Source organism: Halyomorpha halys, unplaced genomic scaffold (assembly GCF_000696795.3).
Source record: "Halyomorpha halys isolate HHAL.00 unplaced genomic scaffold, Hhal_1.1 Scaffold1582.1, whole genome shotgun sequence".
NCBI lineage: Eukaryota > Metazoa > Arthropoda > Insecta > Hemiptera > Pentatomidae > Halyomorpha > Halyomorpha halys.
Genome location: NW_027106787.1, coordinates 227,297 through 241,898, shown reverse-complemented (window position 1 = coordinate 241,898; position 14,602 = coordinate 227,297). Strand labels below are relative to the sequence as shown.

The following is a 14,602-nucleotide window of genomic DNA, read 5'->3' as shown; positions in this document are numbered from 1 at the left end:
TTATATTAAAATTGATTAATTATATAATTTTAAAAACTGTGAAAAAACAAAAAACCTAATAAATTCTGTGTGGGTATCAGTCTTGTGTTTAGAATGGTTGAAGCTGAAGAAGAATATATGGAACAACTTGAAGTCTTGGTCAGCTGTTTCTTGAGACCATTCAAAATGGCTGCTTCCTCAAAGAAGCCTCCTTGCTCTCATGAGGATGTAAATTCTATTTTCCTCAATAGTGAAACAGTTCTATTTCTTCATCAAATTTTCTTGAAGGGGCTCACGTCTCGCATGGAATCTTGGCCGACACTAGTGCTTGGTAAGTGTCATGTATATTCAAAGAGTAAATAAATTAAACGAAAAATATAAAATGAAATTATCACATACATCATACATCATCACCTGCATGGGAATTAACTCTGAGATTATTCATTGTTTTATTTATTTATTTTAGTATGTGGACCTGTCAATTTGTGTGTTTAACTTATTTATTCATTAAATTACTTTATTATTTTTTTAAAAACTTATTTATCCATTTAAGTATTTCTTTTAACCAACTTTTTATTATATTTTCCTATAAATCTATGTATTAGTTTTGTTTTGGTAAAATTTATTTGTTTGTTTTTCTGTAAACGAATCCACTGCTCTGACTATTATTTCTCTGGTTTGATCTCACATTGCTGTCTGATAGTGAATTTGTTTAATGGGTCACTGGAGAGGATCTGAGAGGGTAAATTCAGAAGAGTGAATTAATCGATCAAATGAAATAAAAATTGCGTGGTGAAATGGAAGGGACAAGAAAGGGAAAGAAAAAAGGAATGAATTGAAATATTTATATTTAGTGTGGAGACTGGAATTGCTTGTAAAAGGAAACTGTGGGGAAAAAAAACTGTTTTTTTCTGTTTTATTATATCATGTAAATATATGTCCAATCATGGATTGATTAGTATGCTGTGTAATGTAGCAACCCGATGTATTTGGGAAGCATGGATGAATAAAGCATTTCTCTCTCTACTAAGTTTGATAAACTTAAAAACCAGTAATCTTTAAGAATTGATAAAAAGATCAAGAAATAAAAAAAAAATAACATTCTAAATCATATTACTCCTAATTTTATTATTCGACCATCTCTGTAACATATTTGGGTTAGATTTCTGCAACTTGATAATCATATTATTCAAGCTTATAGTTACAAAACAATTGATTGCTAACCTATAGATGATTTTTTTTTAAAATTTTGAATGACATCTTCCCGAACAAATTTCACTATTTACACTTATCATTTACTTAATATTCCACAGGACCCAAATACCAGTAACTGCTATTGAATAATTGATTAAAGAAAAAATTAAAGCTGACCATTTGGCTGTCTTCATAAATGATTTTAATCACTTAGAAGGTTCAAGATTATTCTAGTTTTCCTGATGCCTCTGAAGTATTTAGAAATTTAAAAAATATAATAGGTTCTTATGGGATGAACCTTATTCTTTTTTTTTTTAATTTTTATTAAATTGTGATTCTCTGACTAGTGGGTGTTATAGCCAGTAACAGCTCAAATATATAATTAAAACAAAATCCAACACAATCTCTTTGTCATATTAATTGATAAAATTTGATTCTATTTACTTAAAAATAAGTAATATCATTGCTATATTTTTGTGTTTATAAATTTCTTTAGTCATAATTGATATGGAGAGATATTTGTCTAGTAAATTTCTTACCTAGGAGACCTGTTCGATATGCTTCTGCCCATGCTCTCAATCTACCAAGAATACGTAAGAAATCATCATTACAGCCTCCAAGTCTTGACTGAATGTAAGCAGTCACCTCAGTTTGCCAACCTCCTTGCACGGCTAGAAAACAAACCTGCTTGTCAGGGTAGATCCTTGGAAACTTTCCTGACGTATCCAATGCATCAGGTATATTTTTATTATATATTTTTTCCATCTTTCATTTATTACATATAATAATTTTTACTATTTTTTTTCTATTGATGGATATGAATTTTTAACAGTGATAAAGTCTGTTTCACCACAATTATTATTATTAATTCAGCTCCACAACTCGATGTCGAGTCTTGGCCTCCTGCATCAGCCTCCACCAATCATTAAGATCTTGTGTGGCAGCCATCCAGTTCCTCACTTCCATCATGGTCCAGGCATCACCACTCACACCATCACTCCATTGAAGGCGTGGTCTACCTCTGCGTCTTGCTTCATGTAGTACCTTGGTCACTATTTTCCTTGGCAGATCACTCTCAGCTATCCGAACAACATGCCCTGCCCACCTCAATCTACTGAACCTCACAAACTGGACAACGTCTGCTTCCTTATATAAAACTTTGAGCTCCTGGTTTGTTGAACGTCTCCATATCTGGTCAACCTTTTTTTTTTTTGGCCTTTTCAAGAGCTAAATCAAAGAGGAGGCAGGCTAATGCATCCCCCTGCCCTATCCTCTTCCTGAGACAAATTCATCAGATCTTGCTCCCCCAATCTACACCATGCATCTCACCTCTCTCATGGTTAGTTTAACCGTTCTAATTAACTTCTCAGGGATGTTAAATTCTCTCATTGCCTTGTACAACTGTCCCCTATGAATGCTGTCATATGCTGCAAATCTGAATGACAATGTTCTGGAGTATTTTCACCAGCTCGCTTCCTCCAGATTTAATTAGTTCAAAGGGTAATTTGTCAGCGCCCGGTACCTTATTATTTTTAAGCCTGGCTAGTGAATCCAAAATCTCCTCTTCATCAGGTGGTTCCATACATTGATCACTAGGATTATCTTCATGGAGACTCTCCTCATCATCATCCTCTAGGAAATGTCTCTACCACTCTGCGAGTATATCCACCATGTTTGTAAGCAGCTTTCCATCCTCATTCAGGCAATAGGTTGATTTGGTTTCAAAAGGTTTTCTATTCCTATTGACTGCTTTGAAGAACTCTCTATTCTCTTAATGTCCCCAAAGAAGTTCAGTCTTTTCCAATTCTCTTTTCTCCCACTGTCCCTTCTTATACTGGTGGAGATGTTTTTCCATTCGCCGCTTTTGCATGTACACTTCAACATTCCTCCTCGTCTCTCGCTGAATCATGGTTTGGTGTGCTTCATTCTTCGTGCTTGTTGCCTTCTCAAATTTCTCGTCGAACCACGGGGATCTCAAGTCCTTCTCTTGTGGTCCAAGCACTTTAGTAGCTGTGTCTGATATAGCCTTTGAGTATTTAGCCCATCTTACATTTATTGCATATAATAATTTTTACTATTTTTTTTCTATTGATGGAAATGAATTTTTAACAGTAATAAATTCTGTTTGATCACAATGCACACATTTTTTCAGTTTTGAAAATGACTAACATTTTAAATATTAGACCTGATGTTATAATAATAAATTGGGGTACTTAATTGATTGATTTTTAAATGTTTTAAGGAACCAAACGTTATATATAATATTATCTTATAATATGAGTCCTCTGTAATTATATGAAAGTTGATAGTGAAAATACTCTTTTTCATAAAATACCCTTAGATTGCAAGAAATTGAAAAAAAATGTTTCATACATTTCCACTAATTTTTTTTCCAACTTTTTGCTTAGATTCCTAGGTATATCATAACACTCCATGAATTACTTGCACATACTCCTCATGATCATGTAGAGCGAAAGAGTCTTCAAAATGCTAGACAACAGCTTGAAGATCTGTCACGACAAATGCATGATGAAGTGAGTAAAATTACCACCCATTTTCTAGTCTTTATTTACTTTTTTTATTTATTTTTATAATAATTGGAGTAATTGTAGTTGAAAGGTTATGATCAATCCACTAATTACATTTATATTAAATATTCAGAAGTTGGTATAGATGGCGGTCAAGAATAATTATTATTTTATAAACCAAAAATAATAAAAAATATTTATTAAATACTATTATTTCACCACACATTACAGCTATTCTTTAGGGTTATAAAGAACAAGATTTATAGATAACAACATTAAGGTGAAATTATGATAGAAGTTATAAATCTTTTATTGTTTTTATTTATTTTTACAGCTTAATAATTTATTCTATGGAGTAGGTTATATTTTAAATATCACATACAAATTATAAATAAAAAAAGCAAGAAAACAAAAAAAGATATCTTACAGCAAGCGAAAAAAAAAAAAAAAAATAAAAGAACTAATACCTAGTTGAAAGAAAAATACATTCCAATAATATCATTGTAAAAACTAGAAAATTTATCATTATAATGTGTATCCATTAATTTTGGTTTGGTTTTCATTGTTTTAAACAATATATAAAAATAAACATGATTTAATCTGAGGTAATTATAAAAGGAACTTTTCTAAAGAAGTCAGCCAACATTTATACCAAGCTACCATTAGTACATATAAAAGAAATGATCTCCTCACAGTACACAAATTTCATCAATAGCTTACAACTATCAGGAATGAGACCTTAAATAAAAATTGAACCAATTTCAACCCTCCGATGTAGGAAAAATATCAAAATCCTTACAATAGAATAACTTGGACCCTCCGATGTAGGAAAAATATCAAAATCCGTACAATAGAATAATTTGGACCCTCTGATGGGTTTTCTTAAGCTTTGAGTATATCAACAAGGTACCAACAACAAAGGGAAAAGTTCAAAGCTCATCTTAGTAAGAAATAGTTCCACCTAAAAATTTATATTTAATGTACTACAACACTAGAGATGAAATTAGTAGCATTAAATTTATTTATAAATTTAAATTTATAACGTAGTAATATTGTAGAAGTGTAAAATAGGACATTATTCCATGACAAGAAATTTGTTAAATATGAGATTATAAAGATGAGAAAGTCTATATCATCCACTTTCTTATAGCCTCCCAATATATATTACAGTAAACAATATATGTTTACTGTATTATTATTTAACTTTTAAAAAAAATATAGAGTGCTACCAATGGGTAGCTTCTCTACACGCCTGTAACACTCCAATTTAACTTAGATCAGATTTACTAAATGTATTATTATGTACAGTTGTAAATAGCAATAAATAAATATTAAAAAAAAAATTTTTAAAAACAAATTCTCATTCATATTTAAATGACCCTCATATTTTTTACCACAATCTCGACCATCTTCTTTGTTTACAATTTTTTCAAATATTAATATGTAAAAATTTGTATAATTTCAACGAGTTGCCATCTTCTCAATTTTTAGATTTAGAAAAAATAAGGGTTTCAATAACTTTAAAACAATTAATTAGTTCTTGATATTTATCAATTTCAAACTCTTGCTCAACAATATTTTGGACATAATTTTTATTATTTGATTCAGTCAACGTTTAAAATACAGGATGTCCAGAAAGAATAAAATCTTTATTTAGTAGTTACATAAATTAAAAAAAAAAAAAAAGAGACCTCCAAGGAAAATATTTTAGTTATTAACAGTGTGGACATAATAGAAAATTATTTCCTAAAAATAATATTGTAAAAATGGGGAACAGAAAATAGTGAGAATTATTTGTCCTTTGAATTACTAAGAGACTTGGCACTGGAGTAGAGAAGTGTTACAACGCTGTCTGGTTTTTTAATTTTAATAGTGATGAAATCCTTTATCATGATTTATGTGTTTTATTTTACTAGTTAAAAATGTACTTTCTGGGCCCAGGTTTGGAAAAAAGGGTTCCATTTATACTAATAATTCAAAAATTGGACTGTGTTGTAACATTCCCCACCATACCATTGCCTGTGTCTCTTAGTAATTTGGAGACCAAATAATTCTCATACTTTTCTGTATGGCATTTTGATATGATTTTTAGTAAATAATTTGCCTTCTTGTTCACTTGGTTAATAAATAAATTACTTTCCTTGAAGATTTTTCATTTTGTATTTATCTATTATTTAAATAGCATTCCATTTTTCTAGATAGGCTATTTATTTATATTTACTGCAACTAATTTTGAGATCTTTCATAATGATTTAAACAATTGGTATAATATACAGAATATAGTTTCTCCTAATATTCAATAAGTACTGTTTATTTATTTTTTTTTTTTAGGTGAGCGAGACGGAAAATCTTCGCAAAAACTTGGCAGTGGAAAGGATGATAGTAGAAGGGTGTGATATCCTGCTAGATGTGAATCAAGTGTTTGTCAGACAGGGTAAAGAGCCAGAACAAACCTAACTGTCTTCTACGTTGTCTGCTTCATCAAACCATTCCATTTTTTATTTATTTGATTTTATTTACATTATTGAATATTTTTGTTTTATTGCTTTTATGACTGTAAATGACTACCAGACCTGCAATCCTTTTTGGTAGGCTTTGCGTTTATCATTAATTCATCATTTATGTTTTAGTTTGTTGTATTATTTTTATTTATTTATTTTTTTTTTTTGTCGTAAAGTTATCATTTTTATTTTTTTTTTTTTTAGTTCATGTGACTGTTTCTTATCTTAAGAAAAATCGCTTGTTGGGCCTGTCGTTCAAAGTAATTGTGCTTGTAATTAATAAGGTTAAATCGTTGTTTTAAATGTTTCTTTAAAATGCTACAGTGATTATATGTATGTAGTCCCCTTTTTATTTATTTTAATATTTATCCTTAATTTTATTTTTAATCCAATTTACTTTTTTGATAATTATCTGTACAGCTTTATTATTATAAATGAAAATTTATATAATTTATGATATGCATTATTTAATGTGGCTTTAGGTATTATAGTGCTCGTTAATTAATGTGCCAACAATTTAATATAAATAAACATAGTCCCTTCTATGTTTAGAACCTATCTGTTTTCCGGAATAAGGAGTAAAGTTAAATAGAGAGGAAACTAGCATGTTTTATTATATGAAATGAAATGAAATAGCCTTTCATTTATGCAATAAATTAAAATCATACAAAATACAATATAAACATTTAAAGAAGATAGAGAGAAAAAAATAAATAATGTTTTATTATAGAGGCAACTAAAAACTTGCCAATTGACTAAATAGTAAATAACCATGTGATACTCCATTTGAAGTGGGGCATTCACCCAGTAATGTTTGTTTGTTTGGTCATGTTTCAAGGTGTAAAACAATTGTTAAATTATAAAGCTTTATAAACACACACAAAGAAGTATACACACATGCAGAAATGAGAAAGCCGTGAGAGTTGGGGTCTAGACTCCACAGCACCAAGTTCATAATTTTGTGAGTTCAATCTGGGGCAGTTAACACTCATTTCTCTGCGGTCCTGAAAAATGAATCTTGACACTCCCACCTTGGTTAATACATTGCAGTAATTTGAAGGTAGTCCCCAGGGTAGGTAAAAAGGACCAATAGGACCACTTACTGGAATAGTTCCACCCACCAGGTTACCAATACCAGTTTGGATACACGCACACACATACTCACGTTAATGTTATCAACTTAGCATGAAGTGACCATTTTTTTGGAGATATATTTCATATATAAAAGATCATCTGGGTCACATTTTTTCATTGATAAAGGATTAATGATGTAATATTACAAAAACATTTAACGCTGAAATGCAAAAAAAATGTACAATTTCATCCTAAAACATATATTTGCAAATTTTTACAAATGTGTTAATAATATACATGTTTAGTATCTACTCAAACATAAATTAATACTTAGAAATTGTTTACATTAAAGTAGCTTTTCAAATCTTGAAAGTTATTTTTAGTTTTAAAAGTATTTTTCAACGTCAGAAATTAATTTTAAAACTAATTCGTGGTTTGTTGTGCTTCCATCACTTGTTTTTGTTTTGTGTGTTTTTGTCATCTATGGATTCATCTAGATCAAGTCAATTGTTCAATATGTAGGATAACATGGTGATCATGTTCGAAAATTGTAAATATTTATTTTAAGGAATTTACTTATTTCTTTTGTATATTCAGTAATTAATTATTTGTATTTAATTTTTGTATTTCCAGAAATCTTTCTAATATATAACTCCAACTGTTTCGCAAAAAAGTTTCTAACCCCTGAATACTATTCCATTCTTTTATAGTTATATAAAGGGAATGGGCTAATAGAAAATTAGATATTGTTATATAAAGGAATGGTCTAATAAAAAATTAAATATTGTTATGCAAAGGAATGGGCTAATAGAAAATTAACTATTTAAGTTTTTCTGGAGTTTCATTATTTTCAAAAGCTAATTATATTATATATTAGCTAAAATAAAGTCCATGAAGATTTGTCATAAAAAACAATTAAGCTTTGGCTTAATTGAAGTGTTAGCTGGAAAAAGGATATCTGCTCAAAAACTAAGTTCATAGGAATTGTAACGTGAAGTTTTGTAAATGATGTAATGATATATGATTTAAAAAATTCATTTATTGTTGAATTTGTTTTCGATACTCGCTGTCACTGAATAAGAAAAATATACATCATAGAATAGGTATCCAAGCAGAGAATAGGGTCAAACATTTTTTCCGAAATAAAAAAATGGATCCATCTTTTCAAAAGTTTATAGTTTATATTATTTTAAAGCTTTTAAATAGTGATCCCATGAATTTTACATGTACACACCAAAATTTATTCAATAGGTTTTCTTGAATGCAATTTATATTATATATATATTAATGTTATCCTATACTTGATAAGTTGATAGCAAAAGATTGACAGGTTTCACTCAGTGTCAAACAAAAATAAATACAGATATGCGTAAATTTTTTATTCAGCTTAGGCATAAGATATGTGCATGTAGATATGTTATTATCTCAAGCTTACAAAATAAACATTCATAGAACAAACCAATAAAAACAACGAATGACTAAATTATGACAATAAAAAAACCTTTATTGCAATTTTTTTTGGGAAATTTATATTAAGTCATTCGTTGCTAGGGTTTGTATGCCATGGGACTAGCCCAATTCCTTCTTGGCTCAATAGGAGTATATGGAGGGTTTATTACCATGAAAGTTAAAACTGTTTACCTAACCATCACAAAGGGTTTGAGCTTTTAACAGTAATCTGTTTTCAATTCAGACTCCTTTCAAGATAAATTTAATATTGAACATAATTATGAAGTTTTCTGAAAAAAAAAAAAAAAATCTTCATTCCTTTCAGAGGATAAGTCCTGACCAATTTCTTTTACAACGAATGGGTTAAAATGTATTTTATTTATGTACTTTAATTGATGTTTTTATAGGTAAATATTTTGGCCTAATTGTAAGTAATACATTTTATAGTTTAATAATAATTTTTGAAACAATTTAGACTGATTTGCTGCATTGAATTATTTTGGACATTAATTTAGTATGCTCTGTTAGAAGAGAGGAGCCATCCTTTAACAGATACATCGTTGGTCAAGCCAATCCTATGGAAATGAGTATCTAGTCAGGAAAGACTAATGAGATAGTCTAAGAATAGTTCCGACTATATTTTTTCTCAAGAATATAAGGACTAGATAGGGAAAGGACATTCTTTATTGAGTAGTTTTGTAAAATATGTTTAAAGTTTCTCATCTTTCCCATTGAGTACAACCTGATCTAAGGCTGTTTCCAAGATCCTTTATAACCAGGAATATAGGGTGTCGTACACAAATCTTCTTCAAAGGGAAAGTAAAGCCAAACAGAGGTGAGTTGACCACATCTCATTGCCCGGGTTTATGTTCAGGTAAATAAGAATTTCCCCCGTCTATGTAATAATTTGAAAAACTGTTCATTTAATTACAAATATTACCTAAATATAAAATGTAGTAAATATTATTTTCAGTGGTTCAGTTCAATAATGAACATTCATTAAAATGTTTTGATAAATTCATGGTTTAATCTAGAAATTCAACTGTAGTGTAAACTGAGACAGAAGGCAGCTGTTGATCGGTCCCTAATCCATGCCCATGGTGTCCATATGGCCCACCTTCTAGTCTATGTTTTTTCCTGGCAGCTTCCTCTCTCTCCATTGTACCTTAAGTCTGTAACCTGATAATTAATCGAATGCCTCTGAATCAGGTGGGGGGCTTCATATATAAACACCCCCACATATCTTGAAAAACATTATTAAACTTACTGAACTATGAACCTAATATTTTTTACTTAATTAAGGATTTTTTAAATATATTGTTATAAAGAAAATTTTTTTCTAATCTTTTCATCTCATCGGGCAGTTCTGTTTTTTAATAAGGAAAAGGAAATTATTCTCAATGAGTAAATAGATAGATGCCTGTTTTCCTTTGGAGGATGTTCCTCAGTATGAGAATAGAGTACTTTTTTCATCTATTCTGACAGTATATCAGATTTTAAGAATTCATATTGGGTGCTTTTTACTTCTTTTTTTTTCATGTAAATGGTGTGAAAATCAAAAATCCTAAAAAAAAAAAATTGTTTCAGAATTCAATTTCCCATAATAATCTGTTATTATTATTGAAGTATTTCTTAATCAAGGCTTCATCATTATGACAGCTATTTTAGTTTTCTAAGCTGGACAAGGACACTAAAATTATGATATCAGATTTTCAACAAATTGTATAATAAAAAAAATTTGTTCTTTAGGGTTTTCTGATATCTTTACCTTTGCATGTAAAATGTAGGAAAAATCTGAGTGAACATGTATAGCAGGATACCCTGTACATCATTATTAGCAATAACATACACTTACTGTTTGATTATTAATTATGTAGTATTTTGGTGAGATTTTTTTCTTTTTTATTTGTACATATTGTTTATTCTCAAGGGACCTAGTCCCAGAATATTTTGTTTATCTACAGCCTTAATTGGCAAAATGTTGTCTTGTTAGTCATAATATTTGAGAGACTTAAGGCTTAGAGTGATAATCTTCCAATTCAAATCTTGACATAGATAATTTAATAAATGTTGAGATTTCTAGTATTTTAAATGAAAAATTTTTTGCGAACAAATATGCTATAGTATATAATACAAAAAAAATAAATAAATTGGAAGAAACTGTGGTAATATATCTAGATATATATCTATAGATAAACCTTAAGCTCTTCTAATAAGGAATTGATTTTATTATCTTTTAAATTTTATTTAAATATTCAAACTTCATATCCTTTTGAACATGAAAAGATAATTATTATTTTAGGATTTTGGGTAAAACTATCCGCTCCGATTCTGAGAAGGTTCCAGTTAGCCGAACCGACCTCTTAGCAGGATAAGCGTAAGACGTATGGATTTGAGAAAAAACCTACAAGCTTCCTGTTCTGATAAAGGTATTCGGAAGCCAAATTGTTAATGAGCGGCTTAGATAGCATTATATCGTTGTGAGCTTTTTTTTTTATTTTTTCCAGAGGCTTATTAATGCATTTTATGTGCATTTATTTTTTTTTTTTTTATTAATTTTTTATAAGTACATGCATAATATCCAATGAGCTTTGCTTATATCACTAGTTTGTACAGACTTGCGCATTTTATTAACATAGCAAGTAAGAAGAAATACCAGACCTGGGCATTTTGTAGCAATATGTCTCGTTGAATATATTTTTATATTATTTTTTTTTTTTTTATCGATTTTAATGTATCGGTTAAATTTAAACATATATATGAATAAGAGTTTTCGAAAAACTACTTTTAAATATCATCTTGAACAATTCATACTATTTCTTCCAATTACTCCCATTTGTATGCATATCTTACAGTAGTGATAGATGATGTTTTCAGGAAAAGGTTGACATTTACTAGTCACAGTCTACATATTGAGCAACTTAGTGTAAGTTGAGTAGAGAAATTAAAAATCTGAATTTCACTAGTGGCGGTTAACAGTTCTCAGTAAAAGTCAACCTCATCTATGATGCTACAAAGAAAAGTTCAAAAAATCTCATAATAATTATTAAGAGCCTATCTTTCTCAATATATCAAAGGCATTGTAATTGTTTTTTTTATAGTGTTCAATAAGCATTATGAACTGAAACATTAAGCTATATCTTTGCTTTTAATGTAAATTGAAATTATTTAAGTTTTCTTAACCCTCTCTATAGAGTTACGAAATATAGGACTCGAGAGATAAAGGTCCCTGCTCTAAATATGTTCCTTAAGCCTGGCCTCCAACACTAATCCATTATGAGCATGTTATTGATACTAATCCGTTTACTTTAATATTTCAAATATTTTCCAAAATGTATAGCCACGGTTAACCTTACTTAATATTCAGCTTCCATTGTAACATATATAATAAATGACTCATTCTTATGACAGTCCTTATACCAAGATTAGGGATTGTTAAAGGTATCTGATTATTGACCTTAGAGTACTTCAGGGAGGCTTTGTGTTCCATACTATGGTATACTACCTGATTTATGTTGTCAATAAAGTAGTTCCCTTATTTAGGAAGGTGGAGAACCTAAAGCAGGATTCATGAACAGAAATAGATAAAGAGTTGCAGGAAATGGTAACTCAAATAACAAAATATTTGCTAAAAGAAGCTTCAATGAGATGAGACAAAACAATAAGTTGAGATCATGAATTCGAAGAGTGAATACAAAATGGAAAAGAAAAAATGTATGGAAGTTTTTAGTTTTGAGCACTAGGAAAAGAAAGATGCTCGAGGAAATATTGAAATTAGAAAAATTAACTTTCCATTTGAGCAATTCGAAGATGAACTTTTAAAACAATTTGTAAGTCCCTTAATTTTATTTGAAGCCCTCCAAATTACCTTCCATACATATTCATGCACAGTAATATCCTATTTACAAGCAGCAGAAATGAAAATTTTCATTTGTTAATTATAAAGTAGGCTTTTATTATTGTTATATTGATTAATAAGTTTTTAAATGTTTGGTTCATAACTTAAGTTATAGTGTAAGCAGTAGCTCTCTACAAAATTTTTCATATTTTTGCTTAGTAAATCAGACAAAGCACACTGCTAAAAGTAGGTACAGCCCAAGCAAACCATGTTCCAGACTGGAAAACATAATGTCAGATGGAAGAGCCAAAGATGTATTGATACAACCATTGCGTTTAAAATTAGGTTTCAATAATTTTATTTAAATTATTTTTTAAAGGATTTTAATCAAGATTCTGAAGTTTTTCAACATATGAAATATTTTCCCCCAAATTATATGAAACCAAAGCAAAAGCAGGTATCACAAATAAAGAAAGTAATGGCAAGTGGTGAATTTAAACAGTTACTCGATATTCATGAAAAAAAAAATCCTAGAACAGTCCGAAAGCAGTACTTCATACATTTCTTGGAAAAAAGGGAGCTGAGATTATAAACAATTGATTAAAATTGCTTGAAAGTTTTTTACATATGGTCTCATAGAATGTCTCCATCTCATTTTTTCATTCATACACTAAAATTAAAATTACATTTTTTATCTGAAGTCCAAAATGAATCTTGAAATTTGATACATTTAATATCTATAGATAGGTTTAAAGAACCAAAAATGGATTTTGAAATCTCAGAAGTAAACTTTTTTTTTTGTTATTAAAATTACAAGCAGATAATATGAGGTGTATTATCTGCCTGTAATTTGAACACCTCTGACATGAGGTGTTCATCAAGGGTCCACACTTTCACCAACACTTTTCTCCATTTATATTTACAATCTCTCCAATTCCACTCACAACCTCAGACTATATGCCAATCCAATCCAAACAATATGCCTCAGAATATTGTACCTAACAAAAAACTGATGAGCTTATTCTTTAATGTTATGATCATAAAATCACTCCAGAAAATCCAGGGTCCCAGCCTAGATCTCAAACCATGGAGGCTAAAAATGAACAGAGAATTAAAGGTCCTCTTAAAGGAGGCTGATATTGTGGGTAACAACAAGTAAGGAAGGTTGTGTTGGGCTGGCATGGGGGAGTTAGGATGGATTGGAACATAGCCTACAAAATATTCTTGAAACACTAATATATGTCAAGAACAAAATTGGAAAGTGACAGCATGAAACAGATGAAGACGAAGACCCACACAATCGAGTTATAGTGCCCTAAAATAATAATATCAGAGACAGTATGAGAACATGTTGAGAGATCTGCAGTTTTCCATGGTTTTTTCTATGCTTCAATGAATCAATGAAATCATTTTTGATCCATTTTGTAAACAACAATGGTGGGAAAATACCAGTTTAATAATGAAACTCTGTAACTCACTTTTTTTTATTAGAAATTGGAGTCTTATGCCAAAATGAATATTTTAAAAAATATATATTTTTTTCTTTTTCGTTGTTCCCACTGCTACTCCAAAAGATTTCACATTTTTATAAAGTTTTTAATTCATTTTTGTATGAAAGTTAATGGATATATAATGACAAACTCATAGTCATGTCAAATTATCACCAATCTTAATTTTGTCTGATGAAATTTCTTTTCCAATCACATATTATAAACGCTAATAAATTATGCTCTAAAATTCCATAAAAAATAGTGTTATTTCAAAGTTATTAATAATTTTTTTAAATATTTAATTGTTAGAAGATAGACTGGGTGGTGGTAAAGAAAGGCACAGAATTAGTAGAAAACTATTTATTAATAACCAGTAACTATTGAATTATAATTTACTATTTATTACAGTATCAATAATAATTAGTTTCTACTATTTTTTACCTTTCTTAACCACCACACGGACCATCTTCCTACAATCTATTACTACTATATTTACAATCTATTATTCCAATTAAACATTCAATATATTTTCTAATACATTTTGTTTAT

General features: G+C 29.4%; 1 protein-coding gene across 7 annotated transcripts in view; it reads left to right on the top strand.

The window, feature by feature from the left end:
* Positions 1–80: 80 nt before the first annotated feature.
* Positions 81–14,602, top strand: part of LOC106690118 (ras-specific guanine nucleotide-releasing factor 2) — a gene marked incomplete at its 5' end in the record, with an annotated part of 95,505 nt that continues 80,983 nt past the window's right edge. For all 7 annotated transcript variants that reach the window (XM_067045095.1, XM_067045094.1, XM_067045093.1 and 4 more), the window contains 4 exon segments: positions 81–310; positions 1,717–1,910; positions 3,582–3,707; positions 6,033–6,135. In XM_067045095.1, coding sequence (XP_066901196.1) covers positions 81–310; positions 1,717–1,910; positions 3,582–3,707; positions 6,033–6,135 — 653 coding nt within the window.